A 25,534-nucleotide genomic window follows, 5' to 3' on the forward strand; every position below is an offset into this window, starting at 1 on the left:
TTCAGGATTTTGAAGCAGAAGAAACTAATGAAGACAAACAGTTTGCAAGCAACTCATTTCCTTTTTATCACCAAAAAAATAGCTCACTCTTTAGCAGTGCCAGTGAAGGGAGATTGGAATTCGCATCTATGTTTGATACAATACATGCAAAGGATGATGCCATGACTACTGACCAAGCCATCACAGATCTGAATTCTATCCAGAAAAACCTGCTTGCAGCCTGGACTATAGGAATTTCAAAACATGTGCCTGAAAAAAAAATAATGTTGAATTACACAGTAGCTTGCATCACTCATTTTTTCCACCTTCTTCAGTTTATAAACTGTCCTTTCCCCAAACTTGATTCTTTTTTAAGCAAAAGCCTTAAACATAGTACATGGGTATGTTGTATCTTTCAACTTTTTCATCAGTGCTTATCCATCCAGAATTGGGATATGAGATACAAACAAGATATAGGACATTTGATAAAGCTGACCTCAAATACTGTCAAACTTTTGTTGACTCAGCAACAGAAGAATCAGTTATTCTCAGAGAAACTTTTAGCCTGTTTTTATTTACTCCAAATGGTCGCTGAAAAATTAAACTGCATATATAATCTTGAACCTGCTGTTATTTCCATGTCAGTTGATGGAAGGACAGCGGATCAAGAGTCACTAATGATACCTGTTTTTCAAATGTTGCAAGATAATAGTTCTCAGGAAAATAGGTCTTGGAACTCATCTTTCAGAATTCATCCTCAAGCATGCAATCTTCAAAAGCCAGGTCACAGGTAATCATGAACTTAAAAAAAAAAAGCCACTAAAAATCTGAAAAATTCACCCATCCTAAAGTGTGCAGTTTTGTGGGTGTTTTGGTTTTTTTTTTTCTTTTTATGTCGTGGAGCTTGAACTCTGGTTCTGGACTCTGTCCCTGAGTTCTTCAGCTCGAGGTTATAGCCCTACCCCTTAAACCACAGCACCACTTCTGTTGTTTTTTTTCTTTTTTTAAAAAAAAATTTTATTGTTGGGGTATAGAGGAGTTACAGTTACATTTGCCAGATAGTAGGTGCATTACTTCTCACACATTGATACCCCTTCTTATGTTTTTGCCCCATTTCCCTCCTCCCACTCTCTCACTCTCACTCTATCTTGTTCCAGTTATGGTTTTCTAGTGGTTAATTGAAGATAAGAGTCTCATGTTCTTTAGCACTTGGGCTGGCTTTGAACTGCAATCCTTAGATCTTAGGCTCCTGAGTAGTTAGGATTACAGGTGTGCGCCCAGCTTGTGTTTCTTACTGTATTTTTGTTTATGCAATTGTTAGTACTAACTCCAGAACTTAAACTGGAAACTTTTTTTTTGTTGTTAGTCCTGGGTTGAATTGGGAGCCTGAACATTGTCCTTGAGCTTTCTCAAGGCTAGTTACCACTATACCACTTGGGCTACAGCACCACTTTCAGCTTTTTATTTTATTATTTATTTATTTATTAAGATTTTTTTTTTTTGCCAGTCCTGGGCTTGAACTCAGGGCCTGAGTACTGTCCTTGGTCTTTTTCTCAAGGTTAGAGCTCTACCACTTGTGCCTCAGCACCATTACTGGCTTTTTTCTATGTATGTGGTACCAAGGAATCAAATCCAGGTCCTTGTACATGCTAAGCAAGCACTCTACCACTAGGCCAAACTCCTGGCCACTTTCAGCTTTTTAAACTATATATATGGTATCGAGGAATCAAACCTGTGTCTTTGTGCATGCTAGGCAAACTGTTAAAACCGCTAGTGTTACTAGTTCATAACTACAGTCCTAACAAACTAAGGAAGATGATATCAGAGGACCATGGTTTGAAGCCAGCCTGCAAAAAAGATTCTTTATCTCCAATTAACTAGTAAAAGGCCAGACTGTAGATAAGGGTCAAGTTATAGGAATCCTGTCATGAGGAAGCAAGCTGATAGCACATAAGAAACTTGTATGACAATAGTTTTACAAATCAGTACTTGTTTTTGATGGTTGGATTTTGAATTGCATTTAAATCAAGCAATTACATTTTATAACAAAGTATTGTTTTATCAGTGATGAAAAGAATGAGCCATAAAGTGGATGAAAGTTATTTTTACCATTAGTGTGAAATTCGGTTTTGATGCATACCTAATTTTGTGTACAGATTGGTTGCTCTCTGGAGAATACTGTACAAAAACGCTTTATGGTATCAAGCACAATTAAGTCAACAAATTTCTGCATGTGACAGACAGTTAAAGGAAAAGATGACACATGAAGTGTCTACTGTCAAATCCCTGTTATGTCATATACAAGCTAACTTACAGACTGCTGGAGATGGCTTGAACCAAGACCTACGACTTACATCTATCAATGGTCAGTATCTTATAACCAACTTCTAATTATGAATAAGTGAAATAATCTACAGCTTTGATTTTGTAATTGGTTGTAATTATTTGATTTTCAAAATAATTTCCAGCTGAATTGTATTTAATGAATTTTAAAACAAAGTAAGCTTTTGTAAATTTATCCAATTATGAATACCTGTTTGCTATAATTCTTAGGTGAAGAGTGTTTTCTATTAGGAGCATATGAAAAGTCTGTTCAACTATGGAAAAAGGCTCTACAAGAAACCCAAGAGAAAGGTAGGGCATTAAAAAATGATTTGTATCATAATATTGTTAAGAAAATATATTAACTTGCTACAGTGCTCAAAAATAATTTTAGCTGGGCATTGGTGTCTCACGCCTGTAATCTTAGCTACTCAGGGGCAGAGATCTGAGGATCATTGGTCAAAGCCAGCCCAAGCACTAAAGTCTATGAGGTTCTTAACTCCAGTAAACCATCAAAAACCAGAAGTGACCCTGTGGCTCAAGGGGTAGGGCAGTAGCCTTGAGCTGAAGAACTCAGGGTCAGTGCCCAGGCCCAGAGTTCAAGGCCAACATCTTACAAAAAATAAAGTTATTAATGGACATTAGTGCTATTTCTTTTCATAAAATCTTAGTCATCATAGGACTTTGTGAAAGAAAATCATTCAGAATTTAAAATGAAAAAGAATGAAGTATTGCTTACCTGTTTTTAAAAAAATTCTTATTGAAGATAAAACAGATATAGCTTGATGAATTTTCACTATATATTTCAATGTGCTATTAATTGACAAAAATTCTCTTACATGCTCTTAAGGTAATTTTAATTCTTTTCTTTTTCCAGAAGGAAGAAGGACATGTTTTCTTCAGATACGCTATTATCTTTCTCTCTTATATTGCTACCTTTATAGTTATAATTTAAATGATGCTCAAGGATTATGTGATCAGCTAGTAAGAGAAATACTGAGACACTCCCAGTTACCTGTGAAAGAAGATGAAAAATTTTCAGGTAGATTCTTGTTTGCTTACATTTATAAATCTTTATATAAAACACACAAAACACACACACATATATTATGTGGTTGCTTTAGTGGTAACTAAGTTATAGTTCATTAGATTTTAAATTGTAAACTCAATGACAATGTATGATGAACTTTTAAATTTTGTTTTGTTTTGCTTGTTTTCAGGCTTAGAATTCCCCAGAAATTAGCAATAATTGTCTTCCCTCACAACCATACTTCTTATATACAGTATCATACACCAAAGTTTATTTTTCTTTAATGTACATTTTTTTTTTTTTGGCCAGTCTTGGGCTTGAGCTCTTGAACTTTCTCAAGGCTAGAGCTCTGCCACTTGAGCTTCAGGACCACTTCCAGCTTTTTTTCTATGTATGTGGTACTGAGGAATCGAACCTGGGTCTCCGTGCATGCTAGGCAAGCACACTACCACTAGACCAAACTCCTAGCCCCTTTAATGTACTTTTTAACATGTTGCTTAACTAGTTTAGGAAAATCAAGAAAATTACTTTTGAGGGTATTCTGAATCATTTTGTAATCTCTTTAAGAGACTACAGCATTTCTGGATTGCTCTTTTCCAAGGAGCTATGTTTAAAATTCATCAGTATCTACAGGGAAAGATATATGAGTTAACATTTATATATTTCTAATGGTTGCAGGGCTGGGGACTCTTGCATATATGAGATGAAAAGGAATGTGTCTGAAAGACCTATTTTATCAGAACATCCTATAAAGAGTTTATACCATTTGTGTGTGTATGTGTGTATGTGTGTGTGCTTTTGCTGGTCCTGGGGCTTGAACTCAGAGCCTGGGCTCTATTCCTCGGCTTCTTTTTAGTAATGGTTAGCTTTCTACCACTTGAGCCATAGCTTTACTTTTATCTTTTTAGTTGTTTATTAGAGTTAAGAGTCTCATGGGCTTTCTTACTTGGTTGCCTTCAAACCATGATCCTCAGATCTCAACCTCCTGAGTAGCTAGGATTTATAGGCATGAGCCACCAGAACCTAGCCAATTTTTAATTATTTATTAATTCATATTATTATCTTTTCAATGCTGAGTTTGAATTCATTATCAAAGATATATATTCTGTTTTGTAATTTTTATCCCTTACCTGTTTTATAATCTTTTGAAATTTAAAGTTATATTTTTAAATGTCAAACAATTTTCATTTAAAAATATTCTTTAAAAACAATGGCATTTATCTATAATCCTAGGTATTTAGAAGGCTGATATCTGAGAATCATAGATTCTCAGTTGGGACAGGGAAGTCCATGAGGCTCTTTTTTGTTTTTGGCCAATTCTGGGCCTTGAGCTCAGGGCCTGAGCACTGTCCTTGGGCTTTCTCAAGGCTAGAGCTCTACCACTTGAGCCAGAGCATACTTCTGGCTTTTTTCATGTATGTGGTATCAAGGAATTGGACCCAGAGCTTTGTGTATATTAGGCATGCACTCTACCACTAGGCCCTGCTTCCATGAGGCTATTTTCTCTAGTTAACCACCAAAAAGCTGGAAGTGAAGGTGTGGTTCAAGTTGGTAGAACATTGAGAAAAACAACTCAGGGACAATGGCCATGAGTCAAGCCCAGAGACCAGCAAAAGGAAGGAAGGAAGGAAGGGAGGGAGGGAGGGAGGGAGGGAGAGAGAGACAGAGAGAGAGAGAGACAGAGAGAGAGAGAGAGAGAGAGAGAGAGACAGAGAGACAGAGAGACAGAGAGACAGAGAGACAGAGAGACAGAGAGAGAGAGAGAGAGAGACAGAGAGGAGACAGAGAGAGAAAGAGACAGAGAGAGAAAGGGAGAGAGAGACTGAAAGGAGGGTAAAGAGAAAGGAAAGGAAGAAGGAAGGAAAAAGAGAGCGAGAATACCTTTGGGATCTTTCCCCCATTACTGTACAGTTCATGTTTTTGCCTCTTATGTACTGCTTCAGAAAGTGCTGTAGTTGGGGCTGGGAGTTTGGCCTAGTGGTAGAGTGCTTGCCTAGCATGCACGAAGATCCAGGTTCGATTCCGTGGCATCCCACATACATAGCAAAAAGCCAGAAGTGGTGCTGAGGCTCAAGTAGTAGAGTGCTAGCCTTGAGAAAGTCCAAGGACAGTGCTCAAGCCCTGAGCTCAAGCCCAGGACTGGCAAAAAAAAAAAAAAAAAAAGTGCTGTAGTTGCCAGCTATTGTGAGCATTATAATAATTTCTTTAGGATAAATGAGTTTATTAGATCAAAGATCACAGCTTTAGACTTTAATCCCTGTTGTCAGATTGCCCTCCAGGAAGTTTCACTGGATGTGTATAAAAGAGTTTGAGTATGACTTCTCAGATGGTTGGATAGTTAACTTTTCCAATGATTCACTTCACATGATTAGATTTAAGGGTAAGTTAACATACAGTCATTCCTGGTTTAGTTTTTAATGGTTCCTGTTTCAAATATACGCCTCCTGCACGTATTGGGTTAGCGTCCTGGGATTGGCTCCCCAGGTTCCATATCTCCTTTGGAGGACCTGCAGGTTTCAGATTAGAAGTTGTGCTCTGGGAAAGAAGTCACAGAGAAATCTGCCGAGGGAAAGGTGCATGTATAAAACCTGGAGGAAATCAGGCTCCAGCTGCCACAATCCCTCTCCCAGTGGAGAGAAGCAGGATGTGCCTGGTCTCCTGGAGAAGAGCTGGAAGAACAAGAGATATGCCACTGGGTTTTAACTGGAGGATGGGCACCTACTTCCCTCTGTTGAGCTCATACCCAAATGCAATGCTCTCAGAAGGAAATGTTTTCAGCTTGGCCATTCACTTTTTCCCTCCCTCTCTCCCTTTCTTTCCTTCCTTCCTTCCTCCTTCCTGTTTTCCCCTCTCCTTCCTTTCTTCTTTCTGCCTTTATCTATTCTCTCCTTCCCTTCTTTTATCCCCCTTTTCCTTCCTCCTTTTCTTCCTCCCTCCTTTCCTTCTTCTTTCTTTTCCCCTATCCCTTCCTTCTTTTTTTCTTTCTACAGGTATCCAGTCTCAGTGAGCAGTTCTTATTTATATGGTAGACATTCTTCCAAAATCGAATTCCTCAGGTGCCAGCCAAGGAAAAGCCTAATAAGCAGAAAGTTAGGCTTATTATATTATATATTAACTCTTTTTCACAGCTGCTTTATAAAAATCATCATGTATGTGTTGTGTGTGTTTGTATGTATATGATTTTTATTTTTTTGCAGTCTTGGGGCTTGAACTCAGGGTCTGAGCACAGGCCTCAGATTTTTCTCAAGGCTGGAGCTCTACCACTTGAGCCACAGCACCACTTCCAGCTTTTTTCTATGTATGTAGCACTGAGGAATAGAACCCTGTTTTTTTTCTTTTTGTGGGTCGTGGGGCTTGAACTAGTCCTGGGCGTTGTCCTGGAACTCTTCACCTCGAGGTTTCCACCCTACCCTTGAGCCAAGCCCCACTTCTTGTTTTCTAGAGATTAATTGGAGATAAGAGTATCAGGTCCTTTTGTGCCGGACTGGCTTTGAACCTTGATCCTCAAATCTCAACTTCCTGAGTAACTAAGATTACAGGCATGAGCCACTGCATCAGTGATCCCTGCTCTTTATGCATGCTAGGCAAGCACTCTACCACTAGGATAAACTCCCAACTCTTATGATTTAATTTTTTATATATTTTTATTGTACTTAATAAAAGGGTTACATGATATTTGCCAGATAGAAGGTGCATTAATTCACATACATTGATACCCTTTCACATGTCTTGGTACCCATTACCCTCCCCTCCACCCCCCACCCACCCTATGATTCAATTTTTAAGGCTACTGTTACTAACATCATTCTACTATGTTCAGAATTTAAACCTTGCCCCCCCCACCCCTTTTTGATGTCAGTTCCAGAGCTTTGTTTTCATGCTCATGGCTGGCTAATACCCTACTACTTGAGCCATATCTACAGTCATGCATTTTGCTGGTTAATTTAACATGGAGTCTTTTCTCCCTGTGCTGGCTTTAATATGATCCTGAAAGTCTCAGCCTCTTGAATAGGCTAGTTTAGTGCCCAGCTAACCTTTTTTTCTAAATTTCTTTTTATTAGGACTAGGAGTAGATCCAGTGCCTTGCAAATAGCAAGCTCTACTACTGAGCAATATCCCCAATCTTAAATTACCTTTAGTTTTATTACTGATTTATTATCATTGTTATTAAGGTGGTAGTTGAAGCTGGGTCTTGAGCTTGCTAAGCATGCCTTCAACCACTAAATTACATACTTAGCTCAACTCCAGAATATTTTTTTTATAACTTCCTAATACCACCCACCTTCTGCACCTCTTCCCCTACCCTACATATTCTTGGCATGACCTGCTCAAAATATCCTACAGTAGTGCAGCACTATGGTTACTAGGCATAGATTCTCAGATCTAACGGTATTGACAAAAGCACTAAGAAGCTGTGTTTTCTCACTTTTTGGCCTTTTTGCTAAGATCAAATGACTCACTGCTTTGGTGACTTTTTTTTCTGATTTTTTTCCAAATCCTGGAAGTATTGTTTTGTAGAGTTTTTATTATACAAATTGAATTCTTGGAAGTTTTACAGTTTCTAACTGTATGTGTTTCTAATTAAAATGAATTATTTCTATTCTTACTGTCTTTAAGAAGAACTATTAAAACTTTTATGGGCCATAGCTGCTTATATCAGAAAGAAATTTTAGTTTTAATTTTCTTCTGTAATGAACTTGAATATTCATAGTTTTTGATGGTTTCTTGATGGTTTAATTCCTTTGGTACTGTGCTACATTCCTTAGGCCTGGAAAAGTCTCCTGAGTTTGCCATGACTGGAAGTGTCTACCCAGTGGCTGCAGTAAGCGTGGTCCAGTCCATGGCTCGCTTCATGGCTGCTTATTTCACCAATCAGCTGCTCTGCATTTTGCCACCTCACAGTGTGAATGTTCTTCCTCCGCTGCACACCAAAACAGGTAAAGTATGCTTTTTGCATACAGTGTTTAAAAGAAATTTTTTAATGAAAGGTACACTATTTCAGCATGCATCACCATCAATTCAAACTGGGTGTTTTTTGTTTTTTTTTGCTTTTGGCCGTTATCAGGATTTGAACTCAGGGCTTTATGCTTTTGCTAGACAAGCATTCTACCACCTCAGCTCCTTTTTTTGTGTGCTGGCTATTTTTGAGATGGGGTCTTACTTTATGTCTGGACTGTGATTGTCCTGTTTCTACTTTGCTTCATATCTAGGATGGCAGGCATGCACCACTGTCCCTGGCCTTTGTGCTTCGATGGCTGGGATGACAGGTGTATGCTACCACTCCCATGATTGGATGAGATGCACTTCAATGGAAATGTTTCTTCTGAATAGTCTTGAACTGTGACACTCCAGATCTCTGCCTCCCAAGTAGCTTGGATTACAGCTCAACTTCAAAATGTATTTTTAAAATAATGCGTCTGACCTATTTCAAGTTGCTTCAAGTTTCTGTAATTAAAAGAAAGTTAGTAGACTGAACGAATATGTGTGTGTATGTGTGTGTGTGTATCTTGTATTAATCCCAGGCTAGACTAGAATCTTGTCATTTATTCAGATTTGATAAAAAATCAGGCTTTTCAGTTATATTAGTTTTCTTTTTGGCAGTACTGGGATTTGAATTCAGAGCCTTGCAAGTGCTCTACTAGTTGAGCTATAATTCAGCACTTTTTTGTTTTGGTTATTTTTCAGAAGTCTCTTTCTTTTTTTCTTTTTTGAAGAGGCCTCTGACCATGATCCTCTAATATAAGCCTCCCGTACAGATAGGATTGCAAGCTTGTACCACCATGCCTAGCTTATTTGTTGAGATGACATCTCACAACTTTTTGTGAGGATGGCCTAAAATCCTCATATCTCTCTAGTGACTGGGATTATAGTGTGTGTCTGTGTGTGTGTGTCTGTGTGTGTATTTTTAGTATCTTTCAGTATTATTGAGGCTAGTCTGACTTTTAAGCCCAAGAATCCTGCCTTAGTCTCCCAAGAACTTGGGATTACAGATGTAAACCATTGCTCCAAGGGGAAAAAAAAAAAAAGGTCTCTTTCATTATTTAGCAATGCTGGGAATAAATCCAGGGCCTCATATATGCCAAGCAAGTGCTCTATCATTGAGTGACCTCCTCAGCCCTCTATTTTTCAAAGTTAGCACTTTACAGTTTTAGTGTGTGTGTGCGCGCGCACGCGCGCGCGCGCGTGTGTGTGTGTGTGTGTGTGTGTGTGTGTGTGTGTTTGTGTGCTGGTAGTGAGGCTTGAACTCAGCCTCATGTTCCTTGGCTGTTTTGCTCAGACTGTTTGAACCACAGTTCCACTCCCCTGCAGGCCTTCTGTTTTTAATTGTATGTCACTGTGGGAAATGAAAATTCAGATAAAATGCTATATTGACCCTCTAAGTTTTATGATTTAGTATGAAAAACAGATGTGGGACCAGGAGTGTGGCCTAGTTAGTGATACAGTGCACAAAGCCCTGGGTTCAATTCCTTAGTACCACATACAGAGAAAAACCCCGAAATGATGCTATGACTCAAGTGATTGAGAAAGGCTAAGGACAGTGCTCAGGCCATGAGTTCAAGCCCCAAGACTGGCAGAAAAAAAAAAACAAAACAAACATATGTGTTAAAGCAGTTGACATAGTGCCTTGTGGCTTAGTGTATATTTAATTTATGTTTATACTGTATTACAAATGTCTCATTAAATAACATTACCTTAATTATATAAAACACATACACATTTTTTTTCTATTCCTGTTTTTATTTTTAAGAAAACTAGCATTTAGGTGGGGAGTAAGAAAGAAAGAAAACTGGCATTCTGCCAGATGTGGTGGTTCATGCCTGTAATCCTAGCTATTTAGGAGGCTGAGATCTGAGGATCATGGATCAAAGCCAGCTCAGACACTACAAAGCTGTGAGACTCTTATCTCCAATTAATCACCAGAAAATGGGAAGTGGTGCTCTAGCCCAAGGGTAGGGCAGTAGTCTTCAGCTGAAGAGTTCAGGGGCAGTGCCCAGGCCCAGAGTTCAAGCCCCATGACCCTCAAAAAACAACAAAGCAAAACAAAACAGGCCCAGGAGTTTAACTTAGTGGTACAGTGCTTGCCTAGCATGCATGAAGACCCAGGTTCAATTCCTTGATACCACATACATAGAAAAAAGTCCAAGGACAGTGCTCAGGCCCTGATCTCAAGCCCAGAACTGGGAAACAAAACAAAACAAAACAAAACAAAAACCTGGTGTTTAGCCAGGGGCTACATGCCTGTAATCCTATCTACTCAAGAAGCTGAAATCTGAGGATTGCAGCTGGAATCTGAGGATTCCTGGGCTTTCAGGAAAGATTTTTATTTCCAGTTAACTACCAAAAAGCCATAAGTGGTAGAACATTAGCCTGAGGAAAAAAAAGTTCAGGGACATTGCTCAGGCCTTGAGTTCAAGCCTCACATGGGCAAACACACACACAAAGAATACTGGCATTCATTTCATGACCCACTAATGAAATATTTTTTCAGTGTTAGCAAAAATTATTCTAGGATGTAGTATTATTTCATCCCACTTTATATATCTGCCCTATGGCTCTATGTAAAAGAATATTCTAACTAAAGATGTAAATATACCATACAGGAAAGCATGAGTTTGGATATATGTCTGTAAATGTAATGTCCATTTCCTTTAATTTACTCACAGGGCAGTCCTTTCGACTCATTCCTCTGCAGCATGCTAAGGTGGCCAGTGTTGTTAGAAATCAGAGTCTCTCGAATGTGTGGACAGTTGAATATGCCCTTGAATTATTGTTGATTGGTGGCCTGATTCCAGAGGCTGTGTGGCTGGCACACAAACTTGGAGACTGGAAGACATCTGTTTCAATTGGAGTGGCCTACCAAATATTCTGTAACTATGATAGTAGTCCTATGAGGTATGTATTTTTTTTTTTTTTTTTTTTTGCCAGTCCTGGGCTTGAGCTCAGGGCCTGAGCACTGTCCTTGGACTTTCTCAAGGCTAGAGCTCTACCACTTGAGCCTAAGCACCACTTCTGGCTTTTTTCTATGTATGTGGTACCGAGGAATCGAACCCGGGTCTTCATGCATGCTAGGCAAGCACTTTAACCACTAGGCCAAACTCCCGGCCCCGAGGTATGTATTTTTGACGTCAGTTCAGGGGTTCAAACTCAATGCCTTGAGCTCTCACTTGGATTTTTCATTCATGGATGACACTGTACTGTTTGAGTCTCTTGGGCTTTTCTGCCTGGAATGGCTTCAAATCATTTTAGCTTCCTGAATAATAGCTAGGATTGCTAGCACGAGCCGCTGGTACCTAGCTCAGGGAATGTATTTTTAAAGCAAGCTTAAGATATTATATAATAATGTCATTTAAAGTATTTTATGTCTCTCCCGTTTGTATTCATGTACGTGGGCTTCTTAGTTCCTCATTTTCCTATAGAACTTTCTTCAGTATTCTGTGTTTGGTGTCCTTTGTGGAGGCCAGTAGCCACAAGTAACAGTGTAACATCTGAAATGTGCTAGTGAGACCAAGAAGTTACATTTCCAATTGAAACTCAAATAGCTATATGATATTATTGTGTTAGATAGTAAGCTCAATAACTTATGTTTTAAACATTTATTTAGCATACTTATGTGTTAGTAATGTTCTTAAAGAGAATTAATCCCAAACAGGTTATTCTTATTGTTGTTATTTTCTTTTGGTACCAGTCCTAGGGCTTCAACTCAGGGCCTATCCCTGAACTTTTGTGCCTAAGACTTCAGCTCTACCACTTGAGCCACAGCTTCATTTCTGGCCCTTTTGGTACTTAATTGGAAATAAGATTCTCATAGTCTATGTCTGATTTTGAACAGTGATCCTCAGATCTCAGCTCACTGAATAGCTAGGATTTCTGGTCTGAGCCACTGACATCTGGCTAATGTTGCCTTTTTTAATGTAAGATGAATAAAACTACTTCATAGTTTCTTAAGTTGTCATTTAATCCTTGATGGGTAAAATCTTTCTCTTTTTCAAAATTTGGATTCATTTCTCTTAATTTAATGTCATTTCAGGTGTAAGAAAAAAGATGTGAATCTACCATTGAATATGACTCCAGCACAGATTTTCCAGGAAAAACTGCAGTGTTTTTTAGGTCAGCCATCCTCTTTGGAAGCAAAAAATGAAATGAAATCAAAACATAAAGCGTTTACAGGTTTGTTACCTTCTTAAGTATCTGACATGTATATCAGGTTAATAGAAACCTTATACTAGTATAAACAACTTATAATTATATGTTAATAGTATTAATATACTATCAAAATATGAAGATGCTATTTGTATTTAATCTCAATCAATGTCACCCATTTCAAGATTCTCATCCACCTCTTCTCTTAATTTATCTTTTTGTTGTTGTTGTTGTTAGTTGTGGGACTTGAACTCTGGGCCTGAGTGTTGTCCCTGAGCTCTTCAGCTCAAGGCTACCACCCTACCCCTTGAGCCCACAGAGCCACTTCTGGTTTTCTGGTAGTTAATTTTGAGATGAGTTTCCAGAACTTTAGTGCCTGGGCTGGCTGTGAACTGTGATCCTCAGATCTCAGCCTCCTGAGTACCTAGGATTACAGGTGTGAGCCACTATACCCGGCATCCTTAATTTATCTTAATTCTAGCTTATGTACTGAATTTTTGCCATTTAACAGATTAGTTTGTGTGTACAGTGCATCTTGATCTAGATCTTATGGATGATTTTTCTATAACTTTTTTTTTTGCTATACTGATGATGATAACTACAATGACAACGATAGCAGTGATAACTTTGAGATGGGACCTTGTCATGGAGCCTAGGCTAGTCTTGAACTTGAGACCCTGCTTGCTCTAGGCTTCTGAGTGTTAAGATTATAGGTATAATGTGGTGGTGGATCACATCTGTAATCCTAGCTACTGAGGAATCTGAGATCTGAGGATCTCCATTCAAAGCCAGCTGGGGCAGAAAGTCCCTGTGAGGTTCTTATGTCTAATTAGCAACTCAGATACCAGAAGTGGTGCTGTGGCTCAAAGTAGTAGAATGCTAGCCTTGAGCAAAACTGCTCAGGGATATCACCCAGGCTCTGAGTTCAACCAAAAAAAAAAAGATTATAGGTATATTCTACCACCTTAGTTGATTATGTATATTTTGTTTTTCTCTAGCACCTTGGTTTGAACTGAGGATCTTAAACTTGCTTGTTGACTGGTGTTCTACCATGCTTCAGCCCCACTTCTGTCTGGTTTTTTGGAGCTGGTCTGTACTGAACAGTTCTGTCTGGGCTAACTTTGAATTTCAGTCCTCCAGATTTTAACTTCTTTTGTCACCATTGCCTGGATTTGATTGCTTGTCACTATTTTGTGTGTTTGTGTGGGTGTGCATGTGTGTGCATGCGTGTATCCATAGGCATGTGCCAGTACTGCAGCTTTAAATCAGGACCTCATGCTCTACCACTCAAGTTGCATCTCCACATCTGGATTTTCTTTACTGATTAATTGGAGGAAAGTCTCTAGAATTTCTCCACCAGGCCTAGTTTTGAATCCTGATCCTCGTATCTCAACTTCCTTAGTAGTTAGAATCATAGGCATGAGCCACTGGTGTCTGATTAATTACTTGTAAATCAAAGTAAGAGGGTAGTTCATAACTTTTTTTGTCTATAAGCTTGATGTCGACCAGTGAATCAGTGTGCAGGGTTTTTTTTTTGTTGTTGTTGTTATTTTTCTTTTGAGACAAGATTTCACTACATAGTACATAATGGTTTTGAACTTTATGTATCCTGCTGTTCTCAAACTTGGAATTGTCTTAGCTCAGCTTCTAGTGTGGAAGGATTCCAGGTAGGTACCACTGCACCTGGTTTAATTTTACTACATTTTATGTCTGGTAGATCCCATTGAAGAGGAAGATGCTAGCCTGCTTTTTGGGTCAGTTCAAGAAGTTCTGAAGGCGTCAGTCATGGCAGATGCAGACATTCTTTCACAGACACTTCAGCTTCTGATGGACTCTGCTAAGGAGTTCAGTAAGAGGCTGTGGGGCCTTGTGCCTGTCAGCTTGTATCTCCCAGCTCCTCCACTCTATTGTCCACAGCCTGCTGTCCTTAGTGAGGTAAGATTTGTGCATTATTCATTTAACTTAAAGTTGGTTTTGTCCATTTAAAAAATATTCAACCTGACAGCAGTTACCATGTTAAAATGCAAGCTCTGGAGACAAATTGTTGGTATCTCAGGATGGCAATTATATTTAATGTTTACTAAGTAAGTAGTAGTGAATTATATAATGATAGCTATCACACTGAACTACTCACTAAGTTTCCTTAACTGTAACAATACAGATGGTTATATTTTTATTAAATAGGAGGTTGTTCTGTCCTCAGGAACATGGTGATGATCTTCTTTTGAAAGCTGAGAAAGATAATCGGCAGAAGGTATCTGGAATCCTGCAGCGCATTCTCTTGCTTTTCCGGGCAGCTCGGTGTTCATTTCCTGTAGCACAGTGGTACATCCTGCAGCTGAGGTGGGCAAGAAAAATCATGCAGAAGGTATGGAAATGTCTTGGTCATGTGTTGTATTAAACAGCTGACATATACTAGTATTTATACTATAAAAACTCTAAGCAGTCTTGCCCTATGAATTCATAAATTTCAGGCTATTTATATTAAATAACTATATAGAGCCTGTCTTCCTGCAAAGGACTAAGGAGTATAGACTGGGTCTTCAAGTGTCATCTACTCAGTTAACTTCTGGGAAGTACACTCACTCCCCTCCCCCGACTCCCACCCCATCATCACTGAGATTGCTTCTTTCTTCCTGAGGTGTTTTCTCTGCTCTGAGGTAATGGCAGTGTATCCAAAGCTTGGGAAGGTAGAGTGAGTTTTTGGCTGTTTCTGGTTAGATCTCCTCTTGTTATGTTCAAAGATGTTCAATTCAGTTTGATTCTGAGCCTGACGTCTCCTTTTATCCTGACTTCCACTAAGCTTTACTGCTTTCCAGCCAGGTGTACATCAGACATGTCACCTTATCCATCTGAAACTCCTTTATTATCAGGTGTTTATTTTTACTTTTATTTTTATATTTTGGAGAGTCATTACTGGAGCTTGAACTCAATTCCTCTTGCTCTCATTTGGCTTTTTTGCTGAAGGTTGATGCTCTGCTATTTGAGCTGCATCTTTTGCTGGGTAATTAGAGATGAGTCTCAGGGATGAGATTATAGATATGAACCACCCTAACTCTTCTTAGCTCTTTTGTGATATAATCTAGTGAATTTATTTGTGAGGTAAGTTTTTGAAAGCATAGCTACTTTCAGAGCAAAGGAAAACTGTTGTGTATTCAATTTTGTGTGGTTCATCTTAACTGTCTTGTTCTTTCATAGTTAAAAATATTTTACAAATGGTAATTCTATTGTTCTTCCACCTTCAGATTCGAGTGAAAGGGTCTCTTCCTTCAATGAACTCTTTCCCAGAGTCCTTACTTAACTACTGTAAAGGAGGCATAGCGTTCTGTAGACCTGGAGCATCTGGAGACCACACGCTTGATGAAGTTTCCATTAAAGCAATAGGTTTGTTAGAAATAAACTGTTCGTCTAGAAATTAGCCTAATATGAAAAATGATTCAGTGTTTCTCATTTGACTGGGGAAAGGAGGATATTGGTTCAAAGCCATCGCAGGCAGAAAAGTCCATGAGACTATTATCTCCAATTAACCAACAAATAGCTGGAAGTTGAGTTGTGATTCAAGTGATAGAACACCAGCCTTGAGTAAAAAATGACCATGAAAAATGCTTTGGCTTTCAGTTCAAAGCCCCAAGGTACATTTTATACAAAACCATGATCCTCAGATCTCAACTTCCTGACTAGCTAAGATTAAAAATTTGAGCCACTGGTATAAGCTTGTAACACTCTCTTTCTATTGTTTCTTTGTGTCTGTCTCTCTTCCTCTCTCCATCTGTATCTGTCTCTCTATTTCTCTCCTCCACATTCATTCCCACTTGTCTTTCCTTTCTTTTCTTTTTCTAAGGCTTACACTTAGGACCTCTTGTTCTCACTTGTTTTTCTTTCTCATGGCTGATGTTCTTTTACTTGAGCCACACCTCCAGTCTGGCATTTGGCTGGTTAATTGGAGATAGAGTTCGTTAGACTTTTCTGCCCTTGTTGGCTTTGACCCCCTAGTCCTTCAAGTCCTGGCCTCCCAACTTGCTGAGTAATCACTGACCCCCAGCTTTCTATTTTTTATTGTATTCATTTAGCAAAACTGATTGAAACCCACTATACTGATCTTAGGGTCTACTAGTTTATAATAGATTATAATCTACAAAAAATAAGCAATGCCATTTAGCTACTCAGTAGCTGCTTAAGAGTGTTGCTGTATTTTGCCTTACTGACTCCTGGCCTTAGTTCTGTCCCATCACACCTGAGAAATACGAAATAGTAAAGCACATCCATCGATGAAGGTGCATTTCTCAAAAGAATGGGCCATGTTCTGCTAGTGTCAGTCTTCAGTGTGGACATGGGGTGTAGTACAGAAGCGTCCATGGTGCCCTTGATAGTTTTAAGGTACATATACCTCCTACTCTCCCTTTTTAGGGTAATAGGATTTGTAGAAAATCTGTTTTATGATCAATTTCCATAACATCAAATGGTACTTTCTGGCTTTGTAATAATTAGTTTAAAAGTGTGTCAAATAGCTTTCCTTATCAATAACAACAACAAAACACAAAAATACTAACCAGTATTATAAAAGTGAGTTTTCTATAAAATTTAGGCTTATTTAAAACTTAAGGCTTAAGGCTGCGAATGTGGCTTAGTGGTAGAGTGCTTGCCTAGTAAACATGAAGTTCTGGGCTTGATTCCTTAGTAACTACATCAACAGAAAAAGCTGACAATGGCACTGTGGCTCAAGTGGTAGAGCACTAGCCTTGAACAAAAGAAGCTCAGGGACAGAGCCCCGGTCCTGAGTTCAAGCCCCAGGACTGGCAACAAAAAAATTAAGGCTTAAATGAATGACTTAAATACTTTCCCTCTGAAAAAAAGGTCCTGGGGCTGGGAGTTTGGCCTAGTGGTAAAGTGGAGGCCAAGCAAGCATGAATACTCAGGTTCAATTCCTCAGTATCACATACATAGAAAAAGGCAAAAATGGTGCTATTGCTCAAGTGGTAGAGCTCTAGCCTTAAGAAAGCCAAGGACAGTGCTCAAGTCTTGAGTGCTATGTCTAGGGATTGGCAAAGTAAATAAATAAATAAATAAATAAAAAATGAAGGCCCTGTTAACCATACAAGAGAAAAGAAGATTTTATTTCATTAGTTACAATAAGAAAAATTACACTTAACATGAACAGAACAGTTGAAACCTTTTTGGCTAGCTGGATTGTGAGCCTGTGCATTATTGGGGTTGAATCATGCTGCTCCATTTAATGGAATACTATGTTGATGATAAAAGCAGTATGTTTCTATTACCACTATAAGATGACATATAAATAAATTAGGTTAAAGAAAGGTTAGTTGTAAAGTGGCATACATGGTATGAGTTTATGATACCTTTTGTATCTTTTTACTGCTTCATCTCCCCCTCCGCCTCAATGCTGGAAATTGAGCCCAGGGCTTTACACGTGCTAAGCATGCACCCTACCACTTAACCCATATGTGTGTTTAATGAGACATCCATGCTGATTATTGTTAATATTAAAATTTAAACATAAATGCATAGAAGTGTTTTACAGGGCTGGAGTGTAGCATGTAACTTGACTAGTATGCACACGACCCTGAGTCCTATTCCCAGAAGCAAGAACAGAAATGAGTTATTTTCTCAAATATGCAAATATGCTAGGTGATTGGACTTTGAAAAAATCTATAATATGAAGTAAGCTGCTAGAATAAATTACTTCATAAATATGTTTTTATGCAACTGTTATGCATGAAATATTCTAGAATAATATGCTTTAAGATTCTAGAAGGAAGCTGGGTATGATGGCTCACACCTGTAATCCTAGCTTCTCAGAAGGCTGAGATCTGAGGATCAAGGTTCAAAGCCAGCCTGGGCACAAAAGGACCTGAAACTCTAATCTCCAATTAACGTCTAGAAAATGGGAAGTGGGGCTTGGCTCTAGGGTAGCAGTAGCCTTGAGCTGAAGAACTCACAATGTCCAGGCCCAGGAGTAGGGCAGTAGCCTTGAGCTGAAAAGCTCAGGGACAGCACCCAGGCCAAGTTCAAGCCCCATGACCCACACAAAAGAAATAGATTCCAGAAGGATTTCTTTGATTTTTATATATAGGCACTTATATTGAGAGTATTTTTCAAGGTGTTTATAAGGAGAATAGGAATATGTGTTGTGTAAGAAGAAAATATTTATTTTTAAAGAACCCCAGCAGAGGTATAGTTGTTAAGACATTAACTTATATAAACTTTCCTGTTTGCTGCATTCCTGCTTTTAGGTTGCTTCCGAGAACTTTGTGCTTTGTGCTGGATGCTACATGTCCGTGATAAGTTATCCCACAGTTGCAGACAGTATCAGAAAGCAAGAGAAAATGTGAGAGGAGAGAAGGTATTTATTAGTGTAAAAGTAAGAAAGCAATCCAATAGTATTTGGGAAATTAGTGCAAGTGGGCAGATTTTACTGCTTAGTAGCAGAATTTGCTTTCAAACTGATCTGGTCCATCCATCTGAACTGAAAAGGCAATGAATCTTTCCAATACCTGTTTAGGACATCGAAGTGGAGTTTGATTCTTGTATGGTCGAGCATTGTCTCAATGCTGTGGAATGGGCTTATAGAATGCTACCTTTCTCTCGTTTCTTTAATATTGAAGAACTTGTTCAAGACATAATATTGAGCCTTATTGGAGAACTACCACCAATCAGGCAGGTAATGTGATTATAGGTGACAATAAACTGAACCTTAATCAGATTTTTATTTTAATTAAGAGTGCTGTTGCTTTTCTGTCTGACTTATTTTACATTGTACAATATCTTCCCAGTTCAGAAAGATAAATCTCATTTCTGTGTAAAACCTAAAATAAAAATGAAATTCATAGAAGAAGCAGTAGGGTAGTGGTGGAAACGTGATGAAAGGCTTTTGTTTTTAAAATGAAAAATATCTAAATGTGGTGTTGAATGCTTGTAATCCCAGACTTGTTTGCCTGTAATTTCCAATTAGAGGCTAGACTGAGCTACACAATATGTTTAAAACAAAACATGTATACACATACACAAAAACACATATAGCAATTTGGCTAGCATTGATCAAGATGGGCTGTACTCATAAGTTGACATGTTAAATTAAAACTCCTTTGTTACAATTTCTTAAAGAAAAATAATAAATACTGATTTTATGTTTTGAGTTAACATGTCTAAGGAATAAAAAGGATAAAAAGGAATATTGCTTGAAATATTTAAAGTATTTTTTTGTCTGCAGGTAGCAGAGATTTTTGTCAAAGCATTTCCCAATCCTGAAGATATCAGAGTTCCTTTAAGAGAAAAATACCGCTCTCTTCAGCAGAGACTCAGACACTGTGTAGTGAAAGGTACTGGTCATTTCTCAAGTATCAAATGGATACATTACTGAAGATGTTTGTCTTGATTTGAAAGCATTTATTTTCTATTACTTGCATGTCTGCATATTCCCGCCTTTCCCTCAAGCTAGGAATGTGAGAAAGTTGGATGTACTTCCCCATTGCAGAACTAACTGCTGTTTTAGAGCCACACAGGACTGATTAGAGGCTTTGAAAATCAGTACCTGTAACCTTAGGCAAGGTGCTCAGAACTAAGCCTCCTTTCCATCTTTGCAAAATGTTTCGATTATTGTCTTCTTTATAAATATGTGTTGAGAGAGAATTGAACTCGAGAAATAAAAAATGACCATGTAAGTTGTGTGTGGTAGGAGGTTCACTTCTGTCTATGAGTTCAAGATCAGCCTGGCAACATAGCAAAGATCTTGTCTGAAAAAAGGAAGTTAAATTGGCATATAAGTTTTCCATCTTTCAGGAGTTTATTGAAGACTGCTATTTGTTATGTTCATATATAGTTATTCTCCAAATTTTGTAATACGTATTTAATTTGACCTTGTGAATTTTTGTGGCTTTACTGGGATCTGAATTTATACTCTGTGTTTTCCTAGTTTTATTTTAAAATATGGGTCTTAGCTTTATCATGAATACTACCAGCCTTAGTTAGCTTTTGGGTCTCCAGGAGGAACCCGAATAAGCTATTTTTAAAAAATATCTTTTTATCTATTTTTTGCCAGTCCTGGGCTTGGGCTTAGGGTATGAGCACTGTCCTTGGGTTTTCTCAAGGTTAGAGCTCTACCATTTGAGCCACAGCATCACTTCTGGCTTTTTTCTATGTACGTTGTACCAAGGAATTGAACCTGGGTCTCTGTGCATGCAAGGCAAGCACTCTACCACTAGGCAAAACTCCCAGCCCAATTTTTTTCCTTTTTTTTTTTTTTGCCAGTCCTGGCTTGAACTCAGGGCCTGAGCACTGTCCTTGGGCTTTCTCAAGGCTAGAACCCTACTACTTGAGCCACAAACCACTACCAGCTTTTTCTATGTATGTGGTACAGAGGAATCGAACCCAGGTCTTCATGCATGCCAGGCAAGAACTCAACCACTAGGCCAAACTCCTAGCCTTTTTTCAGTATTTTGAGTGAAAAATTTTACTGAACTATATGGCCTGCTTTTCCTTTGTAGGTCCACAAACTGAGGAATTGATGTCTGTTGTCATGCATTCTGTCCGCAAAGTGAGGATGAAAGCCCTCAAACGTGTACAGAGAAACATAGGCTCTTTTGAGATGAACATATGGGAAGCCATTGAAGAAGGAAAGCCAGATGAGGCTCCAACTTTTTTTCCTTTGGGGACCAGCTTGAGCAGAAGCACCCTCACAGAGCTGGGCAGTGCTCTGCTGCTTCACAGTGATGCAGAGACAGCAGATAACTGCTCAGAAGTTTTGTTGTGTAAAGAGAGAAGCAGTACACATTTACATCACAGGTACAACTGAAATCTTTTAATAACAGGCATCCACTTCACTAGGTAAAAGTTTATACTATTTTTGTGTAAGTGATGAGGTGATTTCTAGTCCCAGCAACTGTCTGTTTTGTTTTGTTTTTTATACTGGTCCTGGGGCTGTCTCTGTGCCTGAGTGCTGTCTCTGAGCTCTTTTGCTCAAGGCTAGCATTCTACCACTTGAGTCATATCACCACTGAGCTCAAGGCCCTGTGCATGCTAAACAAGCACTTTACCACTTGAGCTATACTTGCATCCCTTTTAGCACTGGGTTATTTTTCAGATGAGTTCTGATGTGCTTTTGCCCATGTCAACTTCAGGCTACTGTTCTTCCACATGTCTCATGGGTATCTAGGATTATAAGTGGGTTGAGATTAATTCTTGGTTGAGATGAGTTCTTGGTAATTTTCCCCTAGGCTGGCATCAAACTGCAGTCCTCCTGATATCTGCCTCCTGAGTAATTTGGGAGTACACCTGAGACTGTGTGGCCTAATGTGTCCAGCTTGGATTTAAAATCCATTTTAAGCCAGGCTGCTTGTGTGTGTATTACAAACAAGGCATAAGCTGAACTCAGCTCAGGAGCCATGTACCTATTCTTTTATTGAGGGAACTGAAACGCTGTTCTGCCTTAAGGACTATCTTGAAACAAACTTTTAGAAAGTGATTGTGGCTGGCAACTATAAAGAGCCTGCCCAATAGGTTTCAGCACAGCTGAAAGTGTTTGGAAAGATTCCCAGCTTTGGTATGATACAACAAAAAGTCAGTTTTGCTTGTTTCATGAAGTATAAAAGCAGCTAGCAGAGGCAGGTGAGACAGAAAAAAGACGTAATAAATCAAAATGCCTTAAGGACTATCTTGAAACAAACTTTTAGAAAGTGATTGTGGCTGGCAACTATAAAGAGCCTGCCCAATAGGTTTCAGCACAGCTGAAAGTGTTTGGAAAGATTCCCAGCTTTGGTATGATACAACAAAAAGTCAGTTTTGCTTGTTTCATGAAGTATAAAAGCAGCTAGCAGAGGCAGGTGAGACAGAAAAAAGACGTAATAAATCAAAATGCATACTGGTAGCTTGTGATTTTTGCTGACTTTTTTTGGTGTCTTATCTTTTTTTTTTTGTATTTTATTGTCGGGATAATGTATAGAGGGGTTACAGTTACATTTGTCAGGTAATGGGTGCATTACTTCTGGAACCTTGGTACCCCTTCTCATGTTTTTGTATAACTTTCCCTCTTCCCAACCCCTCCCAATCATCTTTTTTTCCCTCTTCCCTTCCCTATTTCAAATAAACAAGTAAGTGTATATACAATATACCAGGTAAAAAAAAGTCTTTACTGACTTTTTATTCTTGCATTCCTGTTTTTTTCCATTGTGAGATTTTTTTTTTTTTTTTTTTGCCAGTCCTGGGCTGGAGCTCAGGATCTGAGCACTGTCCTTGGACTTTCTCAAGGCTAGAGCTCTACCACTTGAGCCACAGCACTACTTCTGGCTTTTTTCTACGTATGTGGTACTGAGGAATCGAACCCAGGTCTTTGTGCATGCTAGGCAAGCACTCAACCACTAGGCCGAACTCCCGGCCCCTCCATTGTGAGATTTTTATGAACACATTTTAATTTCTTCTAATACAATCTTTTCCTTTGATATAAGTGTGTTTTATTTTTATATTTTGCCATTCCTATGCCTTGAATTCAGGGCCTGGGCATTGTCCTTGGTCTTTCTCAAGGCTACAGCTCTATCACTTGAGCCACAGCTTTTCTGGCTTTTTTTAATGTATGGTACTGAAGAATCGAACCCAGGTCTTTGTGCGTGCTAGGCAAGCACTCTACCACTATGCTAAACTCCCGGCCCATATTTTTTATTTTTTAACCTCATAGAATGTTCCTCTTTTCAGAAATCATTTCAGAAATCACTTCTTGAACAGAAAAATAAATGAAGATGTGTGAATCAGTAGAGAGGTTTTTTGGTATTATTCTTTTATTTAGCATACATTAACGTATAAGGGTATTAATTGTGACATTTCCATACATGTGTACAATGTATGTAGATCAAACTTGCTCCCTCATTCTCACTCCCTTCCTTCTTCTTAAATTTTAATGTTAATTCTAAAATCAACTTTAGTAATTATTTTGTCTCTTTGATCCTTTTTAAAAAATTTTTTTGGCTACAGAAATGATTCAAACTTCATGGAATTATCCAGTGATAAAAAGAAAATAGGTTTTCAGAAAAAAAACTGTAAAAGGAAAGAAGATCATGGAAAGTTATCACAGAAATCACTTCCTGTAATAGGCGTTTGGGAATTTGAGCGAGATGATGATGAATATATTAAATTCCTTGATTTGTTCTTGAGCTACATTCTTGAAAGAGACCTTGTCAATTCCAAAGATCCTGGCATTCCTTTTCTAACCAGTTTTTGCGGGCATCTTAGAGAACATGAACTTAATTCTTTACTTTTTGATGTGCATACAACATTAAAACGACGTCAGGGTAAAACCAAAAGCCAGAATGTTTTTAGAGCTGGCTCTTGCTATGTGGTTGTTCCTGACTCAAGTGAGTCTGAAAAACCATCTGAGAAAAACAATGGACATGCCATAAATGCAGACCAGGCACCTTCATCATCAGGACTATTTCATCAAGGGAGCAGACCTTTGAGTGAAGTTAATAAAAAGGAAGGAAAGAGTGGGTTATTTGGCTTAACTGAAAATTCAATTTACAGACTTCAAGAGAACAATCGAGAGAAACCTCTAAGTCAGAGATCAGCTGACCACAGTTTTTATATTCCCAAGTCTACTAAAAGTAGGAGATACAGTTTCCAAGTAACTGAGTACAGTGATGTTAACCCTCAGGAAGATATTCCTCTGGCAATAAAGAGTACATTTGGCAGTATAGGAAAACTGCTCGAGTGGATGATCAGGTGGTCTGAGCGAAGACTCCTCTCTGATTCTGGTGTTGCTCAGTCGCACGGTGAATACAGTCCAGTAATACGTGTGAAGACCTCAACAGCGGCCATCCTTACCTCCTTATGGCTACTCAAAGAACCCTATTTTGCTACATATAAGGCAAAAAACTTTAAGGTAATTATGTCATTTGCTTCTCGGTTGTCATTTTTAATTAAAATTAAGCTTATGTTCGTCATAGTAAAGTAATAGAAAGTTAATGACAGCGTTGATTGAGTTTTTTCTTCAAGTCCTTCCTTTAACTTAAAGATTGTGTTGGCCTGGGCATTGCACCTGAGTTTTTTCGCTCTAAGCTAGGGCTCTCCAGTTAAATGACAGCTCTGCTTTTGGCTCTTGGTTGGTTAATTGGAGATAAGAGTTCCATGGACTTTCCTGCCCAAGCTGGCTTCAAACCATTATCCTCAGATCTCAGCCTCCTGACTATCTAGGGTCACAAGCATGAATCACCAACTCCTGGCAAGAGGTTTTACTCTTGCTACTTGTCTGTCTTGTAAGGTCCCTTTAAAAGACTTCAATAGAGTTATGAAAGGAAAAGTGTCAGTGGGTGGGGTGCTGAACTCATAATCACAGCTATGTGAGAGACAGGGGCAAGAGGATTTAAGTTTAAAGCCTGTCTGCGTGGACTCTTTAATTCTGAAAAATAATTAGAGTAAGCCAGCCATGATGGCACAGGTATATTATACTAGACTTCTGGAGGCTAAAGCAGGAAGATTGTGGGTTTCAGGGCCTATGTAGTAAATTCTAGGCCAGCCCTTAGATAAACACTAAGACCTTGTCTTAAAAAAAAATAATAAAAAAGGGACCGGGAGTTTGTCCTAGTGGTAAAGTGCTTGCCTAGCATGCATGAAGACCTGGGTTCGATTCCTAGGTACCACATACATAGAAAAAAGCCAGAAGTGGTGCTGAGGCTCAAGTGGTATAGCTGAAGCCTTGAGAAAGTCCAAGGACAGTGCTCAAACTCTGAGCCAAAGCCCAGAACTAGCAAAAAAAAAAAAAAAAAAAAGAAAAAAGAAAAAATAATAAAAAGGAAAAACAGGGTAAAGTATCTCAAGGAAACTGAAAGATTTTTTTTTTTGTTTGTTTTTATTTTGGTCAGTCGTGGGGTTGGAACTCTGGGCCTAAGCTCTTAGGCTCCAGGCTATTGCCCTGCCACTGGAGCCATATCGCCACTTCCAGTTTTCTGATGGTTAATTGGAGAAAAGAGTCTGACATATTTGTGCCTGGGCTGAGTTTGAACTGTGATCTTCAGATCTCAGCTTCCTCAGTAGCTAAATTACAGGTGTGAGCCACTTCCCACA

At 38.7% G+C, this 25,534-nt stretch overlaps 1 protein-coding gene across 1 annotated transcript in view; it reads left to right on the forward strand.

Annotated features, from left to right (window-relative positions):
* Nucleotides 1–25,534, forward strand: part of Cplane1 (ciliogenesis and planar polarity effector complex subunit 1) — an 85,999-nt gene that overhangs the window by 13,880 nt on the left and 46,585 nt on the right. The window contains exons 11-25 of the mRNA XM_090332031.1: nt 6–769; nt 2,136–2,344; nt 2,533–2,613; nt 3,179–3,343; nt 8,098–8,268; nt 10,996–11,224; nt 12,360–12,499; nt 14,190–14,407; nt 14,676–14,840; nt 15,718–15,856; nt 18,724–18,833; nt 18,993–19,151; nt 19,701–19,809; nt 20,974–21,271; nt 23,450–24,353. Of these exons, the coding sequence (XP_090188157.1) occupies nt 6–769; nt 2,136–2,344; nt 2,533–2,613; nt 3,179–3,343; nt 8,098–8,268; nt 10,996–11,224; nt 12,360–12,499; nt 14,190–14,407; nt 14,676–14,840; nt 15,718–15,856; nt 18,724–18,833; nt 18,993–19,151; nt 19,701–19,809; nt 20,974–21,271; nt 23,450–24,353 (3,861 nt within the window). The remainder of the gene's footprint in view (nt 1–5; nt 770–2,135; nt 2,345–2,532; nt 2,614–3,178; nt 3,344–8,097; nt 8,269–10,995; nt 11,225–12,359; nt 12,500–14,189; nt 14,408–14,675; nt 14,841–15,717; nt 15,857–18,723; nt 18,834–18,992; nt 19,152–19,700; nt 19,810–20,973; nt 21,272–23,449; nt 24,354–25,534) is intronic.

This window comes from Megascapheus bottae, chromosome 4, assembly GCF_031878675.1.
Source record: "Megascapheus bottae isolate mThoBot1 chromosome 4, mThoBot2.hap1, whole genome shotgun sequence".
Lineage (NCBI taxonomy): Eukaryota > Metazoa > Chordata > Mammalia > Rodentia > Geomyidae > Megascapheus > Megascapheus bottae.